At 57.0% G+C, this 22596-nt stretch overlaps 1 protein-coding gene across 2 annotated transcripts in view; it reads left to right on the forward strand.

Moving 5' to 3' along the window:
- Positions 1-15748, forward strand: part of CAPN11 (calpain 11) — a 24928-nt gene extending 9180 nt beyond the window's left edge. For both annotated transcript variants that reach the window (XM_006018567.3, XM_025197836.1), the window contains exons 4-22: positions 2035-2153; positions 2378-2511; positions 2754-2922; positions 5179-5262; positions 5350-5435; positions 5656-5730; positions 6647-6807; positions 7112-7281; positions 7526-7537; positions 8206-8417; positions 8944-8983; positions 10390-10455; positions 10970-11027; positions 11126-11190; positions 12194-12262; positions 12401-12479; positions 12881-12997; positions 13584-13642; positions 14062-15748. In XM_006018567.3, coding sequence (XP_006018629.1) covers positions 2035-2153; positions 2378-2511; positions 2754-2922; positions 5179-5262; positions 5350-5435; positions 5656-5730; positions 6647-6807; positions 7112-7281; positions 7526-7537; positions 8206-8417; positions 8944-8983; positions 10390-10455; positions 10970-11027; positions 11126-11190; positions 12194-12262; positions 12401-12479; positions 12881-12997; positions 13584-13642; positions 14062-14088 — 1802 coding nt within the window. In that variant the 3' untranslated portion in view covers positions 14089-15748. The remainder of the gene's footprint in view (positions 1-2034; positions 2154-2377; positions 2512-2753; positions 2923-5178; positions 5263-5349; positions 5436-5655; positions 5731-6646; positions 6808-7111; positions 7282-7525; positions 7538-8205; positions 8418-8943; positions 8984-10389; positions 10456-10969; positions 11028-11125; positions 11191-12193; positions 12263-12400; positions 12480-12880; positions 12998-13583; positions 13643-14061) is intronic.
- Positions 15749-22596: the final 6848 nt, after the last annotated feature.

Consider the following 22596-nt stretch of genomic DNA (forward strand, 5'->3'; position numbering starts at 1 on the left):
GTTAGATACAGCCTAAGCAGGTGGGTCTCAAAGGCAGGCTGAATTAAACACGACATCTACCTTGCTCCCTCTCCTAATACTGTGTGCAGTGGTGCTGTGTTGCTCAGCTGCTGTGGGGACCATGCTTCAGGGGCTGCGGGAGTTGTTCCTATGCCCAAGTTGTCATGCCTCGGGATTACCTCCTGCTGAGCTCAACAGCAGCTGGAACCTGCTTGTGGCACACAAAGATGAGCTGCACAGTTCTGTGGGAGGGGGGGTCCTTGAGCCCCAGCTCCCGCACAGCGTGCCCCACCATTACTGCCGGTACCACTGGGAGTCTAAGCTGTGTTGGGGTAACAGGAGGGCTACAGGAGTGAGGGGCCTCAGCAGAGCTGGGTGGGAGGCCTGAGACTGGCATGGCAAGGTGTGTGTGTGGGGTGGCGGGGGAGGGCTGTGGGTCAGAACTGAGCAGTAATGGTAGAAGTGGTAGGAGGCCCACAGCCTGGAAGAGGGGAGGAGTTGCCAGCAAGGATTGTGGGGCCCCAGCAGATCTGGGTGATGGGCAGTCCCTCCCTGGTGTCCCCCCAGCCTCCCAGCACCACTGTTTCCAGGGGCATCTGGCTGAGGTGCATGGCATGAACAGTTAGCCCAGGCCCAGCCTCAGCACAAGCAGGAAACTGTGTCAGCTGCCAGGGGCTGAGTCACAAAAAGAAGACAGGCTGTGGCTTTCGGTTTGCTGTGACAATAATGGTGAGAGAGTTGATGCCATGCCTATATTTAGCATTCACAGGAGGATCTGAAAACTCAGGGCTGTCCCAGTGTCCCATCCAGGGGCTCTGATTCTGGCCTGGTTCTTCTGTCAAAAGCTCACCTGCTCGGCCTCCACTCCTGGACTGCATTTCCCATCTATTGTCTCCCATGTCTCCAGGCACCTCCTCTTCCTGACCCCCTCATGCTATTCCCAGCCCTGGTTGCTCACTGCTCTTGTTCCACCCCCACACACCCTGCAGCCGGGTGCGTCCCTGAGTGACAGGAGCACCTGGGGTTGGCACACGCTGCCTCCCCTCTCCTCCTGCCAGCTCCTGGCCTCCCCAGAGCCCCTCTCCTCCCAGGATGGAAGTCTGGGAGGGGGGCAAGCCATTGGGCACCATGCCCACCCAGCTCAGTCATAGGGGCTGCATGATAATGGAGGTGGGGATCTTTGCATAATCCCCCAGGTCACAGTGATGCCACTTAGACCACTCTTGTGGAGCAAAGAGGGAGAGGGAGCACTCATCCATCTGCTCCCACAGAGTCAGCAATGGGGTCACCAGTGCCCTGCACATAATCCTGTGGGAAACCACCTCTGGGATCTAATCAGTCCCTGTTGACCCCTTCTGCATCAGGGTTGTTGGGGATGCAGCTGGTTTTTTAATTGTATCTGAGCAGGGCTGTCAAACTCATCAGGCCCTGCTGGCCAGATGAGTGGCATTGAACTGGTCCACAGGCTGGATGAATGGCATGGGGCAGGCTCTATGTTCTGGATTGGGCCCATAGGCCCCCATCTCTTCATACACTGGATCCAGCACCCACTCTAGCCAGTCTGGAACACAAGCTGCAAATGGCACCCACTCCAGCAGGTCTAGGACCCACGCTGCCTGTGGCATCTGCCCCAGAACAGGCCCCGTGGGTACTGGATATGGCATTTTGGGGGAGGGAGGGTGTCCCGGACTGGCCCCACACAGGTGCTGGGTGCAGTGCAGGACCCAGACTGGCTTCATGCTGGTGCCACGTGCAGCATGGGCCTGGTCCAGTGCATACCACATGTGAGTTAACTTGAGAACGAGGGGCAGCACTGGGGGCTGGACAGTGGGGCTCGATGGGCCACATCCAGTCCATGGGCTATGTCCGTGACACCCCTGAATTAGGGGATCCCATATAGAGCTGCCCAGTGAGGGAGGGAAGCAGAGGCAGGAGTCTACCTCAGGGAGCAGCAGGAGGTTGAAAGTCACAGTGACCCGGCAGGGGGCAGCTGTATGCTGGGTGAGGGCCTGACCCCAGCTCCTTGCTCCCTAGGTGACTGCTGGCTGTTGGCTGCCATTGGCTCCTTGACACTGAACGAAGAGCTCCTGCATCGTGTGGTGCCCCATGGGCAGAGCTTCCAGGAGGAGTATGCAGGCATCTTCCATTTCCAGGTAGGGCTAAGGGCAGCACTGCCTCTCACTTCCAGGGCAGGAGCTAGTGCCCACTGCCTCTGGGAATGGCTACTGGGGGGGTCCAGGCCTAAGAATGGAGGTCTCCTCCGAGGGTCTGTTTCTCCTGAGTCAGCATGGGGCTTCTCAGCCCCAAGCTCTGCAGCTGTCCCCTACACCGGGCAGCTCGGCCATGCCCTGCTACCCCATTCCTCCTCCCGCTGCAGATCTGGCAGTTCGGCGAGTGGGTGGATGTGGTGGTTGACGACCGGTTACCAACCAAGGATGGGGAGCTGGTGTTTGTGCACTCAGCAGAGTGCACCGAATTCTGGAGTGCCCTGCTGGAGAAAGCCTATGCCAAGTGAGTGCTGGCAGGGAGGCCAGGGGTTGACAGGAAGGAGGGGCAACATGGGGAGCAAGTCTGGGGCAGGGAGAGTGGGGATGGGGGGGAGATCCTGTTCTGTGGCTGTCTTCTCCAGAGGGCTATTTCCCCTACCACTGCTGTCCTGGGACCCTGAAGGACTCCCTAGGAGCAGCAGGGGGAACCCAGTGTTGTCAGGGTCATCCTGCTAATGCCCCTGGTGGTGTCTGGTTGGAGTGCAGGCTGAATGGCTCCTATGAGGCCCTGTCAGGGGGCAGCACCACAGAAGGCTTTGAGGACTTCACCGGCGGCGTGGCAGAAATGTACGACCTCAAGCGGCCACCCTCTACCCTAGACAGGGTCATCCGCAAGGCGCTGGAGAGAGGCTCCCTGCTCGGCTGCTCCATTGACGTAAGAGGCACCCCTGTTCCCTGCCCTCCCCTGATGAGGGGCTGCAGGGAGCTTAGAACCACAACCTCCCCGCACACACCCCTAACCCCACAGGCGCTAAGGCTGGCCTGCTCCCTGCACTCTCCCTCTGCAGCCTGGAGCCCAGGTGTGAAATGATCTACGTCCAGGTCCACATCACAGATCTTTCAGCTGGATGGACCATGCCCCACCCAGATCCCTTGGCTGGACACAGCATAGCACCTGGCTGAGCCTGGGGCAGAGAGAGCCAGGGCTCAGGCAGTGTCATGACCCCTGTGGGTGTACATGATGGGGGATTTGGTCTTGTCCTACAGTGAACCACGGGGTGCTGAGAGACCATTTGTACTCCTCATTTTTCAATGATGGAAGGTATCAAAACAGCAAGTGTGTGTGTGGTGCCCCCTTGTGCTGAGAGTGCCTCAGCACAAGCTTACTGGACCTCTATGCAGAGGCCATAAATTAAAACAGTCCTGCCACTCCTGTTGCTGGAGTGTATCACCCCAAGCCAGAGAGGGGGAGAGGGGCCAGAGCCTCTTTGCTCAAGCCTCCCAGGGGATATGCAAGGACTCCCTGCCAGTAGAATAGCTCCCTGCACCAGCTCCCCAGGCCATTTCCTCACCCCTGCTCCAGGCCTGCATAACCTATTTCAACCATTGCTGCACCATGATTTTCAGCTGCTGTGGTGAAAGGAGGGATAAACTACCCAGCCAAGCCACCTCTTGCAGTCTACCAGGAGCCCAAGGACTGCTGCCAGTGTAGCAAAGGCAGCTCCAACCTGCACCTCTAGCATGGAGACTGCAGCTCCCAGTATGCCAAACACTCCATCTCACTCTGAAAGGCTGGGCCACTGGACCAATGCTTGCAGAAGCCTGTAGTCTCCCTGGACAGCAGCACCCCCCTGTGACTGGTTAGGTCTCAGCACTGTGCCTTGGGCACCCCCAAATGCTTTTTTTTAATCAAGTGTAGGTAGTAACACAGGACTGGAAGGGGTCTCCTGGGCCATTGAATCCTGACCCCTGCGTCCACTGGCAATTGTTAACCAAAGGAATCTCTAAATCCGCACGGCAAATCCTTCATTCTTAGCTACAGAGATAATACCCAAAACATCAACAGTGTCCTACAGCATGCCCTAAATAATAGCAGGGGAAACAAGGGCACTGCCAGTGCCTTGCTAGTGCAAAAACAGTGAAGCAGTTGGTTAATGTATACTCAGAATATCCTTCAGAAACAACCATGCTGCACACTACAGAAGAAGAGAGAAAACCCCACAGTAGCTGTCAGTCTGACCTAGAGGAACTATTCCTTCCTGGCCTCAGATCTACTGACTAGAAGGACTTTGAGCAGAAGTTCAAGACCTTCTAGACAGGAACCTTCAAGTTTTCTAAACACAGTACTGGCAGAAGCATCAGCACATCCCAGTCAACCCCCCCAGCCCTAGTTGTGACCAGCAGCCCAGTGCCTCAGAGGAAGGCCGAACACTCCCTCCCCAGAAGCCAGTAGCATTCACAAAGGGCAAAAGAACCTTCCTGACCCTCCATCTGCAGTCAGCAAAGTCCCTGAGGCCTGGGACTATCATGCCTCACTACCCGCAGGTAATTGTTAACCAGTGAACATAACACTACCACAGCTACCTTTATACACCACCATCCCTCCCCAGGGACTGCAAGTACCTGACTTAACATCACAAACTCTTACTTACACACACACACACACAAAATTGGCATGCCAGAACTCCCTGTCTACTCCCTGTCCTATCGTACCACCCCTTCCATCAAAGCAATGCAGGTTCTTTGCCCCCCACCACTTGGCTTGGAAAACTGTTCCAAAGCAATCACTCCTGCTAGATAAAAATTTCCCAATTTCTCATCTAAGTTTGTTCATAGCCAGTTTGTAGCCATTTGATCTTGTGTTGCTGGTGTTCTTGAGCCTGAAGAGCTCTTCTTCCTTAATATTCATCATACAAATGTAATTCTCTAATAGTCATTTCAGACCCAAGAGCAGGTGTGCTGGCTGATAGCAGCCAAAGGATTCAACAGACTGGCTCTCATTGGTGGGTCTAAAATGCTGACTAATGGGTCCTTGCCCCTTTCTAATGCTGAAGCAGCCTGGGGGACTGAGGTGTCTCTGAGGGAGCATGCCAGTATCTCCTAGCTAAAGGAGGTGGTGATGAGCCTGGTCAGGGAAATCTACATTGTCCCATGCTCCAAGTCAACCCAATGCTTTGTGTTTTACCTTCAGATCACAAGTGCCTTTGATATGGAAGCAGTGACCTTCAAGAAGCTGGTAAAGGGTCATGCTTACTCTGTCACAGGCTTTAAGGAGGTGAGTCTGGCTGCCTGGGACAAACAGAGAAATGTAAATAGCTTCCCAGTGACATGAGTTTGACCTCTGACTCCTGGCCTCTGACAGGTGAACTACCGTGGGCGCCAGGAACAGCTTATCCGCATCAGGAACCCTTGGGGTCAGGTGGAGTGGACCGGAGCATGGAGCGACGGGTGAGTTAGATCTGATCGTTCTGCTGCATACCTAGCTGTCACTGATAGAAGGAAGGTCTCATCATGCAGGGTCTGAAGAGGGCACTTGCATGGCAGAGCCAAGGGGAAGTTTGCAGTCTGGGATGCCCCTTGTAGCACCATCCAAGGGCAGACTCTGAGGTACCTTCTGCTGAGGCATGTTAGTATCTCGCATCTCACTGCCTCTCTCCTGCCCTCCCAGCTCCTCTGAGTGGAACAACATTGACCCCAGTGACCAAGAGGAGCTGCAGCTGAAGATGGAAGATGGAGAGTTCTGGTGAGTGCTGCAGAGGGAGGAGGGTGCTGGAAGGGGGAGCCAGCACCCACGCTGGACCTGTGATGGGGCTGCCAGGATCTGGTTCTCGGGTCTTACAGACTCCGTCACGCTTAGCTGGATCTCTAAGACTTTGGGAAGCTGGCCAGGTTTCTCCATCCCCTCCTTTTCCCAGGCTCATAATTCTTTCCTGCTCCCTTCAGCCCCCCAACACACTCACTGGACACCTTGACCTGACTGGTCCCCAGAGCACATGAGTAGCCATGCAAGGGCCTGGCATGGCCTGTCCACACACAGTCCTTTTCCTCCAGGCCAGTGTCCAACCCACTGCTAGGTGGTTCCCGATAGAGCCTGGATTCCAGGCTCGGCATGATGGCAAGAAAATTCTGTTGGGCCTGTTCCTGTGCAGAAGGACTTGGTGCTGAGGGACTGGCAGTGGGGGCTCTGCATATGCAGCCCTGTGGAGGGAGCCTACATCTGGGTCTGGGCACAGTCAGTGAGATTCCTCACTTTCACCCTCCCTGAGCCCAATCTGATCAATTGTGTTACTGAAGAAGCCAACAGGTTTATGCCAGCTGGTGCCCATGGACGCACAGGAACTCCTTTTGTGCTTAGCATTACTGGGTAGGAGAGGGCAGGGAGGAAATAGCCAGTGCTGGGTCAGTCACTGCTGCATCAGACAGTGTAAGCTGAGTGAGTGGGCTGTCCCCTAAGCTTCTCTTGAAAAGCCTGAGGTTCTTGAAAAGGGAACATAGGGTGGGAGGGAGACGCAGCCAGAGGAAGGGAGGGTGATTAAGGCTCAGAAAGGTGGGGGAGTCTCCTGAGGGTATGGCCAGCCTCTGAATTTGGAAGCTCCTCCTGCAGAAATCTCCCAGCTCTCCAGTGTCTCTCAGTCTCTTCTCTCCCACCTGCTATGCAGGATGTCTTTCCGGGACTTCATGAGGGAGTTCTCCAGACTGGAGATCTGTAACCTCAGCCCTGATGCCCTGACCAAGGACGATGTGAGCAAGTGGCACACACAGTTGTATGAGGGCACGTGGCGCCGGGGTAGCACTGCCGGGGGCTGCAGGAACCATCCAGGTACCGCCTCTGCCCCCAGTCCCTTCCCTCAGTGACCTTCTCAGCAGGGAGAAGGGGTGGCAGGCTGGGGAAGTGGGGTGGCCTGGTTCCTGTGCTGACACTAAAGAGCCTGTTGGGGAGGAGCAACATGTAGAGCCCAGCATGTCTGAGCCTGAGGAGCAGGGGTAGGTGGCTGGCAGGCAGAGAGCAGGCTGTGGGCTAGGAGTTCACGACCTCTACAGCTTCCCCTGGGGGCAGCAGGGTCAATGGGGCAGGGGGCTGCAGGGCCTGGTCACGCTGAGTGCATCATTCCCACCTCCCCCAGCCACATTCTGGATCAACCCCCAGTTCAAGATCAAGCTCCTGGAAGAGGACGACGACCCTGGGGACAACGAGTTGGCCTGCAGCTTCCTGGTGGCCTTGATGCAGAAACACCGGCGGAAGGAGCGACGTGTGGGGGGCGACATGCACACCATTGGCTTTGCTGTTTATGAGGTAACCCTCCCCAAGCCCCCGCACACCCCCCCACCCAGCACTCTTGGCATGCCCTGCTCATCTCATGGACGGCTGGGCCCGTCAAACTCCAGAGAGTGAAAGGGAAAGGGTCACATCAGCCATTTCCCTTGCCTAGCAGGAGTTTGTGGGATAACCTTCACCCCTTCCCCACTTAAAGCACATGGGGACAGGGACTCTGCTGTCCTTTCACACATCTCCTAATAAGCCTCTCCTCTCTCCGCAGGTCCCTGAGGAGGTACGTCCAGAGCTATCCATCCCACCACCAGAGTGTGTGTGACAAGGAGCGCTAGGCCTGGTAGGAAGGAGTCAGTTCAGGGCCTGGACTTTGGAGTTCAACCAGCTGGGCCCATTCCAAACCAACCTCATGCCCTGGGTCGAGAATTGTCCTTTCTCAGCCTTCCAGCACTTCTGGCAACCTGCCCTCCCTTTCTAGGGCAATCACTGCCCAGGCCTTCCTTGGGCTGGCAGCAGATGGGGCACCAGAGCCTGCACTGCCCCTGGAGAAACACTCCATCCTGGTGCCCCAGGGTAGAGCTGCTCACAAGCTCAGGTTGGGGGAAGGGTAGAAAGATTGCTCAACCTGTGGTAACAGCCCAGCACAATGTATGGACATAGGCATACTCATATTTTCACTTAGTGGACATGGTGTTACTGACCATTGAGAGACAAGTGCTCAGTTAACCAGGTCATGGAGCTGTGCCAGTCTGGAGCCCAGGGCAGAGCTCAGTTCCTCAAAATCATTCCTGGCCAGGTTGAGGGGGGTTGCCCTGCTGCATATGGGTTGGTCATGGGTGCCAGAGCAGTGCATATGGCACTCGCACAGGGCTGGTGCTCCAGGCATCCCGGCACAGCCTTGCTTGTTCACAACTGGGCCATCGCTCACAGGTGTCTCTGGTCCCACAGTCCCAGGGCTGCCAGAACGTGCACATGAAGAAGGAGTTCTTCCTTCGGAACCAGTCCCGCGCGCGGTCAGAGACCTTCATCAACCTGCGGGAGGTGAGCAACCACATCCAGCTGCCCCCCGGCGAGTACATCATCGTGCCCTCCACCTTCGAGCCACACCAGGAAGCCGACTTCGTCCTGCGCGTCTTCACCGAGAAGCAGTCAGACACAGAGTGAGTCCACACATGATGTGAGCACACTCTGGTGGTACCTGGATGGAGCTGGCTGGGAGTGGTGTTTTCTCCAGCATCTGCTGAGATGCAAGGGCTTAGGGGAGGAGGTGTCCTGCACCAGGGGGGATTCTGCAACTCCCTTGCAGAGGGAAGGGTCCCAGCAGGATAGTGGGAGAGGGGGCAGGGTCAAACAGGTCAGGGCCCTAACAGTGGAGCCCCACTAGCCTCTTAGAGCAGAGGCTCCAAGCCTTCCCTACCCATCTTGCAGTGTATACCTCCCCTCAGGTCAGGGGTGCGAGGGGTTCCCCAAGTGAGGGTGTATGGATCCCTCTCCAGGAATGTTTGGAGATAGGATCACCTTCCTGCGGTTTCTCTTCCCAAACTTCCTGACCTGTCTAATTCAGCAGAACCCAAAAGCCATGGTTTCCTACACATGGACTCCCCCAAAGCCTATGGAGAACCAACCCCTCTACCCCCTGGCTGGCACATACTCCCCACTCACTGTGTCTTCCTCTCATGTCTCCAGGGAGCTAGATGAGGAGATCTCAGCTGATCTTGCTGATGAGGTAAGAAAAACCCCACCTCTCCCAAAACCTTCACACAGCATGTCAGGACCCACACCCTTGTGAGCCTTTGTGGGCAGCACTGTGGGGCATGGAGTGTGTGTGTGGAGGAAGTGCCCGCTGGGGCCACCTGCAGGTGACCGAAATGCCTCTGCCTTGTGAGCCGGATGTGTTCCATTGGCAGAGGCCTGGCAGTCAGACGACAGTAGGGTGGATTAGGGCAGTGGTTCCCAACCTTTTTTGTACCAAGACCCATTTGTAAACATCAATGGCCAGTCTGCCCACAGCCCCCTGGCTTTGCTGGTGTCCCTCACTCCCAAGCCACAGCCCCCTTGCCCTACTGATGCTTCTCACTCCTGACCCACTGCTCCTTTGCCCTGCTGGTGCCCCTCACCTCCCAACCCACTGCCCCCACCACCAGGCCCCCCAGGTTGGGGGCTGGGGCTGGGGGTGGGTGTGTGGGGCAGAAGGGGCAGGGTGTAGGGTATGGGGAGGCATGTGCCCCCCAGATTTGTGTGGGCAGTGGCCTGCAGCCTAGCCAGACCAGCATGGGCAGGAGGCGCCTCCGTGGCTCAGAGGGTGGGTCCCAGCATGGGAGGATGGAGCAGGGCAGAGAGACTAGTTGCTGCCACTGCTGCTGCCATGAACCCCACCCCAGCCGCTGCGCCAGGAGCACAAGGAGTAACGGATGGAAGGACCCATGCTGGCCTCACCTCCTCCCACTGCCAGCCACTTGTACTCCAGGCCATGGCTCTATCCCACCACCATGGCCCAGCTGCTAGCAACTAGTCTCGTTGCCTCACTCCACCCACCCCACACTGGAACCCACCCACTGGGCCACGGAGGTGGTTCCTGTCTATGCTGGTCCAACCAAGCTGCAGCCCCGTGCCCACACAAATTTGGGAGACACATGCCCCGCACCCCCATGTATTACCTATGGCCCCCCACCCCATAGATTTACTTGTGGGGAGCTGCGGGAGTTGCTCTCCACCCTGCCTGGCTGCCACGCGCATGTATGCACACGCACATGCATGTGGTACCCCCTGTGTCCCACTCCCCCCAGCCCCAAGCAGCCCCTTGCAGGACTGGAACACTGCCAGCCTGCAAGAGGGAAACCCATGCTTTCCTACATTTTTCTGTGATTGTTCACAACCCTTTCAAATATTCTTGCAACCCCGTTTTGGGTTGCGACCCACAGGTTGAGAAACACTGGCCTAGGAGACAGAGATCAGGGCACGGTTGGGGTGGAGGGCAAGGGACCAAAGCTCAGTGTGGGGAGGCAGGCAGAGAGCTCCTTCTGCTGGCAGTTGTCTGCTAGAGCCTAAGAGAAGGGGCAGCCCATCCTAACAGGAGGGGAGAACCCAGACCTTGTTCAATAACCTGTTCCCCTTGGGTCTGCATTGCCCTAGGAAGGGATCTCTGAAGATGACGTGGAGGACGGCTTTAGGACCATGTTCAGGCAGCTGGCTGGAGAGGTGACTATTCCTGCCCTGGGTGTATGGGGGCCGGGAGGGGGTGCCCTGCATCACACAAGCAGAGGAGTGAGCATTTGCAGGAATACCCAGAAAGCCCCATCAAGACCGTGCCCTTTGGCACTAGGCATTGAATGAGCCCGGGGAGGCACGCTTTGACTTGGAAAGCACTGATCTCCAGAGCTGGGGAGCAGCACTCATTTCAGCCCCACTGGATGTGTGTCCCTCCGTTTGGCTGGGTGGGCACATCCCATACCCAGCTGAGGGCAGTGCACCCAAGTCCTGAGCCTTGTCTCTTGCCCTATCCCAGCATTTCTTGCCACCTCAGAGGGACAGTTGCCTTCCTTGCCCAACACAAAGTGTCACAAACCTGCAGGTCTCCATTGGCAATGGCAGATATCAGGCAGGGGCCAGCACATAGTGGTGGGTTTTCAGGAGGAGGAGAGACTGGGGGACTCTCCAGTCCCCTAGGGCTGGGAAAGCTGTTGGTATCGTTAATGCTGTGCTCTCCTGGCAGGATATGGAAATCAGTGTCTTCGAGCTCAAGACTATTCTGAACAGAGTCATTTCCAGGCGTAAGTGCTGCCCCTCCTACCGTCCTGTGCTGGAGGAAGGGGGGAATATCTGTTCTGTGAAAGTGAATAACAGTCTCATTCCCCCTGCCTGCCCTCAGACAAAGACCTGAAGACAGACGGGTTCAGCATGGAGTCCTGCCGCAACATGGTCAACCTGATGGACGTATCCTCCTGCTAAGCCCTGTCTGCTGGGGGAGAAGCTGTTCTGCAGGCTTCCTCGGTGTCCCTTCATTCTTTCAGAGAAGGCTTTTCCCTGTGGGGAGTGGGGGGAGTATGTGCTTTTAGTCATTGAGGCTTGGCTCAGATGACATAAACAGAACAACAGTGGCATCCCCTGGGCCTGCACCACTCCTGCCAGATATCCTTTGTGTACCCCTCTCCCCCTCTGGGGGAGGTCAGATCTAGACCACAGGCTAGAGCACAGTAGGCTACAAGGCACCTGGCCTGACCTGTTGGCTGTCTCATAGGGCATAACAGCTGGCTTTTCCTGAGCCCCAGGAGCTGAGCTCTGCCAGCCTAGAGCCCAGCTGCACTCTGGTTTCAGGTCTGCCTTCCCTGTGTGAAAAAGTATGCCCCACCCCTCATCCCCTACCCGCTGTTATGCACACCAGGCCAGGATCCCATGCCTCCCAGGCAGACATACTCTGACACAGGGCTTGGTACAGGCTGTCCCTGAGGGTGGTGTCCATGGCTAGACCCAGCCCTCCAGTAGGGCTGAGGAAGGATGTTTCAGGGTCTCCCCAGCTCTCTACAGTGGAGCAGAGCTCCCCTGCCTCATGCTGCCAAATGGTTAGGGCTCACAAACAAAAATCAGTGGCTACCGTGGTCTGTGCACTGCAAGCACTGCGAAGGAGGCGGGAGCCTGCAGGAGTGAAGAGATGATGCTGGGCCGCTTCCACAGTCCAGCTTTGCACCGCCTGTCAGATATGGGGAGGGGGAGCAGGTGCCAGCACAGCTCTGCAAACTCACTGGTCTCAGAACATGGCATATACCACATAGGCACAGTGCTGCAGAAATGCAGCCATCTCCAGGTGGGGGCATAGTGCCCATTTAGCCATAGCCTGGCAGTGTAGGAGGACCCTGCACCCCAGTCAGTCTTGCCTAGGATCTTGATTAACCAGGGAGACTTTGGCCCTTTCCTACCTCTCCTTGACTCTGTTCCCCAGAAAGATGGCAGTGCACGCCTGGGCCTTGTGGAGTTCCAGATCCTGTGGAACAAGATCCGGAGCTGGCTGGTAAGGAGGGGGGCAAGGAAGTGCTGGAGCAAGGTCCATGCCTCTATGCTGCACTTATGGTGAGGGTGTTTGGCCATTGGGGTTGGGATCAGGAGGAGGCACTTGACCAGGTTGAACTCTGAGACTGTGTCATTGCAGACGATTTTCCGCCAGCATGACCTGGACAAGTCGGGCACCATGAGCTCTTATGAGATGCGCCTGGCTCTGGAATCAGCAGGTGAGACCCCAGCCTGGGGTGGGGAGCCTGGACCCTTCAGGGAAGTCCCTGGCAGCTGGTGCAAGCACAACATTGGGGCCTCCCTGTTCCCTGCCCTGTGGGAGTACCCTCCACTATCCAGAAACCACCATAGTAGCTGAAAGGCACAGAACACCTGATACAAGAACTTCTGGTCTCTTGGTTGGGGGTCTGGCACCTTGGCCCCTGACAGAAAGAAGTTGGGTGGGTTTCCCAGCTGCAGAGGGGCTGGGCAAAGGGGTTGTGACCATAAAGCCAGTGTCCTCTAGTGCATCTGTGCTTATTCCTGCATGGGCTGGGACCTGCTTCCCTGCTGTTGCTAGGAGGTTCCTACCCCCACAGCTGTAGCCCTCTTAACTGCTACCCATGCCTTTGCCTGCCAGGCTTCAAGCTGAACAACAAGCTGCATCAGGTGGTGGTGGCACGCTACACTGATGCCAGCCTGGGTGTGGACTTCGACAACTTCGTCTGTTGCCTGGTCAAGCTGGAGGCTATGTTCAGTAAGTGGCAGCTCCAGGAGCAGCTGCATGCAGCAGCATCTCCAGCCAGGGGCTTAGGGAAGCCAAGTGCTATGATCTGGCCTAGAGGCAGGTAGCCCCTAAAGAGTATGAAATGAAAAGCAGCTCCTTATGAGAGCATCTTGCTGGGTAGAATTGGAGAGGATGGCACCCTCTATGGAGTCATTGCTATTGCCCCTTCCAGCACCACAGCCTCTAGAGCACTATAGGCTAGGACTGGCTCAAAGAGTAGAGCATTCTTTACAACAGGGTTATGCCTTCAGGACCATGGGTTGGGTTTGCATCCAGAAGTCTCCCATCCAAGTCCTGATTCAGTCTGACCCTGCTTAGCTTCAAACTACAGGTGCCCCAGCCTGAGGCAGGCTGGTTGTCAGTACTTTGGGTTCAGGCATGCCAACCAGAAACTGCCTATAACAGAAGCCCCCTTGTTCTCAGTGCAAAATGAGGTGGACAGCCAGCTGCTAACCATGGGGCATGAGGGAGGCAGGGCCCCCAGGGGCATGGGTCTCTGATAAAGAAGTATAAAGGGAAAACACCCCCATGCAGCACTCACTTCTGCCTTCTGCAGGATTCTTCCGCAGCATGGACCCTGAGGGTACCGGGACGGCCGTGATGAACCTTACGGAGGTAAGTGCTGTGCCTAGTGCTCGGGCCTTGGGGTGAACAGAAGGCATGGCTCTGGAGCTGGGTTCCTAGGAATGTCCCACTTCTCATGGACTCTGCCTGGGGCCTGTCTCTTCCTCAACCTGCCCCAGAGAAGCCCTCGGAGGGAAAAGGAGGCATCAGGTTCAGGGGCTGGAGAGCTGAAGTTCAATCAAGCTGTCTGAGGGAGGGGCCAGCCTCACACTGGCTTGTGCATCAGGGGGTGCGGAGGATCATTACCACAGCCTCTGCTGTAGCTTGTTTGTGCCCCGTCTCCTCTTGGTGCTCGGAGGCAGTGCCCAAGCTGTGGGGCAGACATTTTGTTGGAGCCTGGTGCGGCCTGCAGTTCTGTAGCCTCTTCCCCAAGCTGCCCATTCACCCTCTTCTCCTTCCCACCCTTGCAGTGGTTGCTGCTGACGATGTGCGGCTAGGAGGAGAGATGGAACCATGCTGTCTGAGATGCCTGGTGGGCTGGGCTGCCCCAAAGTGCCTCCCTCACCCCGATTTGCATACACCCCTCCCAGCCCCTCTGCCTCCTGCCCACACCAGTCCAGCCTGAGTCTGCAGCTTCCTCCTAGCAAGAACTTTCACTCTAGCATGCCCATGGCCAGGCAGGGGGTTGGGGCTCAGGAAGTAGGGCAGGCCAGAGGGGGACCCTTCTCCTGCTGTGGATGTGGCTTACTCCCCACAACAGGAGGATGGTGGGTAGGGGTGCAGTGTGTGTGGGCTTTGGACCAGCTACTCTGGGAGCCTGCAGGCCTAATGGCCTAGCTACAGGAGGTGGAGGAGCCAGTACCCACTGGGGATGGGGGAGGGAGCCTGCAGGTGCCCATTGCCTCTCCCTCCTCTACTGGCTCTTGCCGCTAGTTGGACTTTGGTAAGCAACTCCTGCCAGCTTTGGGTACTGGGAATGGCCCCCTGGGCTGCTTTGCGTTGGTGTGGGCAGAAACCTGGCGGGGGGGGCGGGGTGTTGCCTGCAGCTAAGCCCCTCGGGATTACTTAGAGAAATAGGGTGGGGCATTAGCCAGGGGTCCCCTGGGTTTACTTCCTGGCTGGGGGAGGGGAGCATGGCCAGTCTTCGGGGTTAGAGAAAGGCCCATCCCAGCCCACCTAAGCATTAGGCTGCTGCACTTGCCACTGTAGCATCCCAGCACTTCCCAAAGATGAACCTGACCAAAGCAGTGAGCCCCTCGGGGTGAAACTGCCTAGGTCCTGCCCTGCCCCCCCTCACTGTTGCTAATTCACTGCGTGGCCTTGGACCAGCCCCTCCCTCCTCCGCACCCCAACTCCTCTCCCTTTTGGTTGCAGGATGCGGTAGCTAGGTGCTGAATGCTGCTTTGTGCCCCCAGGAAGACTAGGGGTTGTGAATGCGCATGGCACAGCCTTACAGCAAAGCTTTGTGGCATTGTTGCCCTGAATACCCCACCCCCAAGTCTTGACAGGACCCAGGCCAGAAAGTCCCCTCCACCCAGCCATTTCAGCCCTCCAGGAGGCTGGGGGGGGCAGTGTCCTCTCAGAGCCTGTCCTGTGGGGCAGTGCCCTGCACCACTGCCAAGCCAGCCTTGGCCCAGATGCCCAGGACCGGGATATCCTTTGGGCTGCTGTGTAGGCAGTAGTGGCCACAGGGCTCTTGTCCATTTCCTCTGGGGGAAGCAACCACTTCATGCATGGCCAGGGCATCTACCCTCTCCCCTTTGGCCTGGGCTGAGCTGGAAGGGGCTTTGCTCAGCAGCAGTAGGGCTGGGACTGCCATTGGTTCAGGATCCATCCTGTTTGGCACTGCCCCCCATGTTCTCTCCCATTTGGCCCTTTTACACAGAGGCACAGTGGCCCCTGAATGAGGGGTCTGCTCTCGCCCCCTTCCTTCAGCACCTCTACTCTGCTGCTGCAGGGTGGGGAGAGGGGGTGGTCCCAGCCCCGACCCCTGCTGTGCTGTTGAGGCAGGTGGGGACTCTGGGTGTTTCCCCCACCCCACCCATCACCTCTGCCTCCCCGGAGAACATGGCTGCATCGATAACCACTTCTGCCCCAACGGCAGACCTGCTTCCCGCTCACTGTGTACTCTAAACAATAAACAGAGATCTCTACAAACACGGCCTGGGCAGTGATTGAATAAGGGTGTCCAGCTCCCTGCAAGGGGAAGGGGTTGCCTGTCCTCACACCACCGCCACTGGTGCCTGGGCACAACCCAGCATCTGGTGGAGCTCCTTGGGCTGGGCTGCGTCAGGCCTGTTGGGGGTAGCCCTGCCTCCAGTGGGGAGGGACACTGTGCTCCTGGGCCGTTGCTTCCAGCTCCCTCTGTGTTCAGGCAGCCTCTTGTTGCTGTCTCTCTACACAGTCTAGGGCCAGTCCCTGCGGGGGCAGCAGGATGCTACTTCTCTGTAGCCATGAAACTAAGTGACCCCATGTCACTTAGTTTCATGGAGCCCCCAGCCACAGAGGGGCTGAGCATGAGTGAAGAGCTTTGGGGCCTGGAGGACTAGCAGGGTATTGCAAGTAAAGAAACTGGTCTGTTCCAGGACCAGCCATCCCTGAGGTGAGATGCAGTGCTATGCTGAGGGAGGGGCTGGATGGAGCCTGAGTAGCTGCGGAGTTGTTTCCTAGGGTCTGTGCCACCCCCGACCACAGGCCTTCCTTCTTCAGCCTTCCAGCAGTGATCAGCCTCCAGACCAGGGAGCACTGTGGACCAGGAGGCACCATGGGGCTGAGCTGGGATAAGCTGGGTACAGCTAGGAAGTTCAGCAATGCCCAATGCTTCAGCTAAGCACAACTGCAGGCAGTTAGAACTGCAAGCATTTCAGCTGGGCTGTCCTGCGAGCTGCTTGCTGGGCTGCAGTGCCAGCTCTGCACTTTTCTGCCCTTTGTCTTCCTAATTTCTAGCTATTTACTTTTTCACAGTCAGCCTCTTTTCTACCTTGAATTATTACTACTGTAGTCTCTTTACACACCTGTGGGTTCCCTTCCTTTTGCTCTACCTTTTTGTTTTCCTAACTTCCATCCATTTACATTTCCACTGACATCCTTCCACACTTTTAGCTTCTCTCTTTCCTTGGAGTCTCAGAACAGCAGACTCCCCATGCCTGATGAAGGCTGATTGCGCCTGAAAGCTTACTAAGAACTTTTTTTCCAACTACTCAGGTGGTCTAATAAAAGATATCACATCTACCCCAAGAAACCGACTCTGCACTCGGAGGATTTTCAAATGGGTTCTTGCCCCTGCTCCTGGCTTGTAATGTCCCCTTGCCCAGTAAGCACTAGGGGGCAATGCAGTCCTAGCATCATGGAGGCCCTGCAGCACTGGGGCTGTGCTCCAGCTGAGCAGGCCTGCTGGCCCCAGGCCTGGAAGAAGCTTGTATTAAAGCTAGCTGGGTGCTGGGATAGAGACAGGGAAGCAGTTGGCAAGCCAAGCTGGCTGGGCAGGACCTCCCTCCAGCACTGGGAGCTCAGCCCAGCCGCCATCCGGTGCCGTCATATCTCAGCTTGCAGGAGCCTGTAGAGGGGAAGTTTCCTGGCCTGCTGGGACAACATCCCAGTCCCTCCTGAATGCGAGGACACCACTGGGCATTCACCTCCAGTGTGCAGAACGCATGGGGGTACTGAAACAATGCCGGGTGTCCAGCTATGGCAGTGCTGGGCACTGTCGCAGGAGAGAAACTTAAAGCTGGAATAGCAGAGGGGCCACAGGGCAGGAGTGAGGAACAGTGGCAGAGCTGGGCATCAGTCACCCAGGGCTGGGACAGCGGGGGGCTATAGATCAGGAGTGAGTAAGGAGCAATACAGAAGGATTCACTGTCCTGTCAGCTGGATCTGGCTAGCTGCTCTTGGAGAAGGCTGGGGCCCAGGCCATTTGTCCACGCAGTGTGGCTGCTACAATATATTCTCTGTATCTTTCAGCACAGGAGAGGCCAATGCTGCTATCCACATGTGTGAGCCCATACTTGTAGTATTAATCCAGGCCCAGACCCAGGCCCACTCCCAGCGCCTTGCACAGAAGCCCTGGCTCTGAGAAAGCAGGCTAGCTCAGAAAGCCTGGTACAGTACAGTCAGGGCTACTGCACTCATCTCAGCCCTGGTTCTTGGGTCAGGATGGGGCTTTCTCAGGCAAGATAAGGATAATTCAGGAAGGGGGGATGCAGTACAGTCTTTCAGTTTCTGCTAGCATTTATATCCATCAGTTTATATGCATCTTCTCTGTGCACTATGGAGTGCTCCAGGGAGGTGGGGGGGCAGGGAAGTATGTGTGGGGGGGGGAGTGGAAGCTCCTCAGACAGGATGGGGTTAAACGTGGAGTGGAGCCGGGAGCAGAGAGCAGCCTGCCTCTCTGGGCTCTGGAAAGACCACACAAGGCACTTGACTCTGGATAGGGACTGTGGGAGGTCAAAGTCCTTCTGCTGCTTCCTTTGAGGCTGTGTGGATCACAGCTGGATGCAAAGAGCTTCCAGGGTCCTCGCACGAAGGAAGGATGCTGTGGGGGGGGGCAATATTTCTGCTACATTGCTCAAAGCAGGATTCACCTTTTGGCTGGGCCAGAGGCATTTGGCTCTTGCTGACTGCTAATACCCTGCAAGGGAGTCACAGTCCAGCCCTCTCTAGGCAAGGTTTGCAGTTGGGACTTGCAGGTGTTGCCTTCTCTGACACCCCTGACCTGCAGTGCAGCTCTGCCAGTATCCTTCAGTCCTGGCCCATGCCCCCCCCCACACGCACACAAACACACACTTCCTCTTTCCAATTGTGGAACAGGCTACAGCTCTGGCCAGATGACTCCAGGATCTCCAGTAAAGAAGAGCAAACATCCTTCCACAGCCACCTCTGTTCCTGCTCTCTGCAGGGAGGCGTTGCAGCTCCTCCTGGTCAAGTCCCTTTGCTTGGCCTGCAGCCACAAGATGAGCAAGCTGACCTACCTGTGTGTGTGTGTGTGCATGTGCCCATGTGGGAGAGAGTGTGCACACGTAGGCCCAGGCCCCCACCTCACTCTCTCCCTGCGTCCTCCACACACACCTGCCATGCTGTCTGTTGTGCAGGAGGTCAACTAGGCCTCAGCAGCTGGGCCCCCTTGAGAAGGGGGGACCACAGGGGGCTGGAGCAGCAGCAGCCGGCTGACAAGCATGAAAGTCTCAAAAGCAGGAGCAGCTTTAGTTGCTCTTCCAGCTGTGGGGACTCATCACAGACACAAAGGCCCCAATTGTGGGGTGCCTTCTGCCATTGGGGTGACAGGTGCCAAGGCTTAGCTTGACCAACCACACCCTCTGGGCAGCCTCCTTCCCTGCCCCCAGTCAGCTTCCATGACCACCCAGCCCAGCATATGAGGGGCAGGGATAGGGAATGCTGCTGTCTCTGACAGTGCAGCCCTCACACACCCACACCCTCATTTTGAAAGAGGGTGATGGGGAAGTTGAGCTGAGCTGTACACCCACCTGCTCCATTAGCAGTGCCAGGGCAGAAGGAACAGCATGTGAGTCCTGTCATGCAGGCCCCAGGCCTAGGGCTCCCTTAGCCAACTCTTGAGGATGCATTCATGTTGACACTGGTATAGCACACACAACAGCCCCTGCCCATCCTGGTCTGAGATCTGCCTGCAAGGGGTGCTTTGGAAAGGGAGGAGGGTGGTAAGATAGTGGGACGGGGCAGAGCTTCTCAGCCAGCAGGGCATAGGCAGCTAACACTTCTCCAGCCTTTGGTCCTAGTGATGCTACTGGGCAGGACTCTCACTAAGGGACACCTGCACCTCCTCAGGAAAGTGAGATGATCTTTGATCCAGGTCAAGGAGCAGCTGGAGCTGGAAGGGCCTGTTCCATCTGTCCAAGCCCTTCCAGTGCCTGGGCCCACAATGGCTTCCTCCCCACCTGGGAGCCTTGGGGAGCCTTTTTCCTGGTCTGTGGATATGGCACGGGTCTTGTAGGCCCCAGCGAGGGTGTGGTCTGGGGCAGGAAGCAGTGGTTACTAATGGGGTTTGCACTGGCATTAGATGATGAAGGGAAGAGTTAGGGGCCTCCCGCTGATCATGATACCTCTGGGTAGCAGAATGCTTTTGAACTACCACCTCCCACTGTCCATACTTCCGAAGTCATAGAGAAGGAGACCACCATTTCTGGAAGCCAGAAGGGTCTCCCTGCCAGCGACCCCCTCCCTGGGTTCCCCTTGCCCAAAGCCAAGCTGAACATTGGCCTAGCCTCAAAAGCATTAAGCCTTCCCCAATGCTGTGCCAAATCTCTGGCAAGACCCCTGAGATGCTCTAGCCCTAGATCTAGCAGCTTCCCCAGCCCTGGGTCAGGCCTAGCTCCAGAATCTAACCTACCCCCAGGGAGTGACCACCCTGTGGGGTCCATCTCTCTCTCTCATTCATTTCTCCTGCCAGCTGCTCACGTCCATTCTGCCCCCCTGCCCAGCCTGTCAGAAGCAAGAGCATACAGAGGGGTGGGGGTTGCAGCCGATGGCCACCTGTCCTGACCAGCTGCCGCTGCCCATAGCAGGTGGACCCTCTGGCCTCGCCTCCCCATTAGATGTGGGTCTCGCTCTGCCCCTGGGCTCACGGCCGCAGGAATTCCAGGCTCGCTGGCACAAAGGGCTCTTTGTGCAGGGGTCGGGGGGAGGAGAGAGGCTCCCCGAACATCCTGCCTGCTACTCCTCAAGAGCGCAGCCTCTCCTCCAAACAACTGTTCAAGGGGCGCTCAGGCTGGGCATTGGTGCTGAGAGCAGGATGGGGCCTGGTAGCTTCCATGTGCCCAGAGCAGGTCCAGCCCAGGCAGTAACAGGGTGAATGTCCTTGCTTACCATCCATGTGCCTCAGCCTAGCCCTAGAGGGGCAGGTGGCCACACAGCCAGCCCTGGGCCACACTGGTATAGCCGCCTGCAAATTACACTAGCAGGGGGATACTGATCACTGAACACCTCATACTCACTACCAAGGAGACATCACCTTGGAGCCAGAAGCCCAGGAGGGAGGAAATTCATTTTACAGCCCCCAGAGTCTTTTGATTTCCTGCCTGGCCACCTCCTATTCAAAGAGTCTATGTCCCGCCAGTCTACGCCAGTGGCAGGATTGTCATGCGTAAGAACCAGCACTGGGGACAGTAGCTCCATAAAAAGGTGAGAGCAGCACCCTGCAGTCAGCACTGTCCTGCAGCTCTCTGAGGGCCCCCTTTTCCAGGGGGGAAGGGAAAGCTTCCTGGAAGCGGGTAGCTAATATCTAGGCTGGAATGGGTGGCAAGCTTGTCTGCTGCCTTATGGCAGGCTGGGTGGAGAGAGGGCTGTGGCACCAAAGTTAGGGGAAGAGGAGTCTGGCTGCAGCCCTGTGGCCAGGCTGGAGGACAGCAAGGTAGGGGGATGGGGGAAGCAGAGTGGGCAGCATTGCGCCACAGGCATTCGGGATGGAGAGGAATGCTCTGTTTGGATGCCCCTGTCAGGAGCCTGGCATGGCTAGCAGCTGCCAAACTCTGCCGGCTCCAACAGCTGCCCCCTCAGCACTAACAAACAGAGGGAATGTGCAGGCCCGGATCCCTCCATGCCACCCGACAGGCTCAGTTATCTAAACTATTTATAGGCCTGACCCCTTCTCCAAGAGCGAGTATCCTGCATTCCTTCTGCTCCGGGCCCTGCGCTCAGTTGTCGCTGCCCCTCTTTGCCCCCTCCCTCCTCTGAACACATTGCTGCTGAGGCCTGCCTGACAGCTGCTGTCCACAAGAAGCCCCCTTTCAGCTCACAACAAGGGCTGAGAGCTCACCAAAGAGCAGCTTCCCTTTTGTCCCCTGAGCCAAGTCATGGGACCCCCCTGACACAGGCTGCCCAGTCCCTGCTGACTGGGGGTGTGAAACTTCCTGATCTCTGCACTGGTCTCCCTGATGAAGACTTGTCTCTGTAGTTAGTTCCTCTGCAAGCCAGGAGGGACTCTCCTTGGGTCAGTCAAATGGAAAGCGCACCTTGCCCACTTCTTGTCGCCAATCCCAGCCTACCTGCTGTTCCTCCCTGCTGTTCCTTCTGCCCTGGCACTGCTAACGGGGCAGGTGGGTATGCAGCTCAGCTCAGCTCACCAGGCCCAGACCCATGCCTATAGCACCCTGCCTGCCCCTCCTGACCCCACCACCCAGCTCCATGTGCAGGCAGCAGAGCTTGACAGTGACTCAGACACAGTTGCTGAAGTGTGAGGCCTGATGGCTACTGAAGGGAGAAGAGATGCCAAAAGCACATGCTAATTGGGGGCCTATGCCTTGTGGTGAGACACTCCCATTTATTCCCTGAGCCAGCCCAGCTCCTTTCCCCAGCCTGGGGTGGTACTCCTATCTCTCTGGGCTTGGGTAGCAGGGATGCTGCCCAGTAGCAGGGGACAAGGCTGCAAGTCAGCTCCCACCACCCTGTACACATACTCCCAGACCTCCTTCCCCAGCCTGAGCTAGCTCCCTCTGCCCGCCACTGACTGTGACCCCCGACCTGATTTGTGCCTTTTCCCAACATGCCTCCTATCATAGGTTGATGGCACCATTCATGAGGGCACTCTGCTGTCCCCTGCCCTTCTCCCTCCTGCTCCGGCTGCCTCTTTCTCTAGTGTCTCTGCAAAAACAGTGAGGTCACGGGACAGAGGCCACCATTTCAGCCCAGACAGCCTCATCACCACCTTCCCACCCTGCTCCCTGAGTCCTGCTCCTGCTGTGTCTGTCCCAAGCTTGCTCAAGTGGCACCTGGAGCCTGAGTACTTTCTGCCCTGCTGGAGCAGCTTTAGAGCCAGCCTTGAGAAAAGCAGGTCAGACTCTGACCTGGGCACATCAGACATGCTAAACCCTGCTGCACTGGCCCTTTAAACATGTCTTCACCAATGCCACAGGCCAGAAGCCTGCTCCCTGCCCCCAGGAAGAGACAGTGGGTCACTTCCTTTTGCTGAACGCAGGACACAGGCTGGCTCTATCCTTGGGTCCATGCACAATCTGTGGTCTGTGACCTGATTCTTA

Source organism: Alligator sinensis, unplaced genomic scaffold (genome assembly GCF_000455745.1).
Source record: "Alligator sinensis unplaced genomic scaffold, ASM45574v1 scaffold198_1, whole genome shotgun sequence".
Classification (NCBI taxonomy): domain Eukaryota; kingdom Metazoa; phylum Chordata; order Crocodylia; family Alligatoridae; genus Alligator; species Alligator sinensis.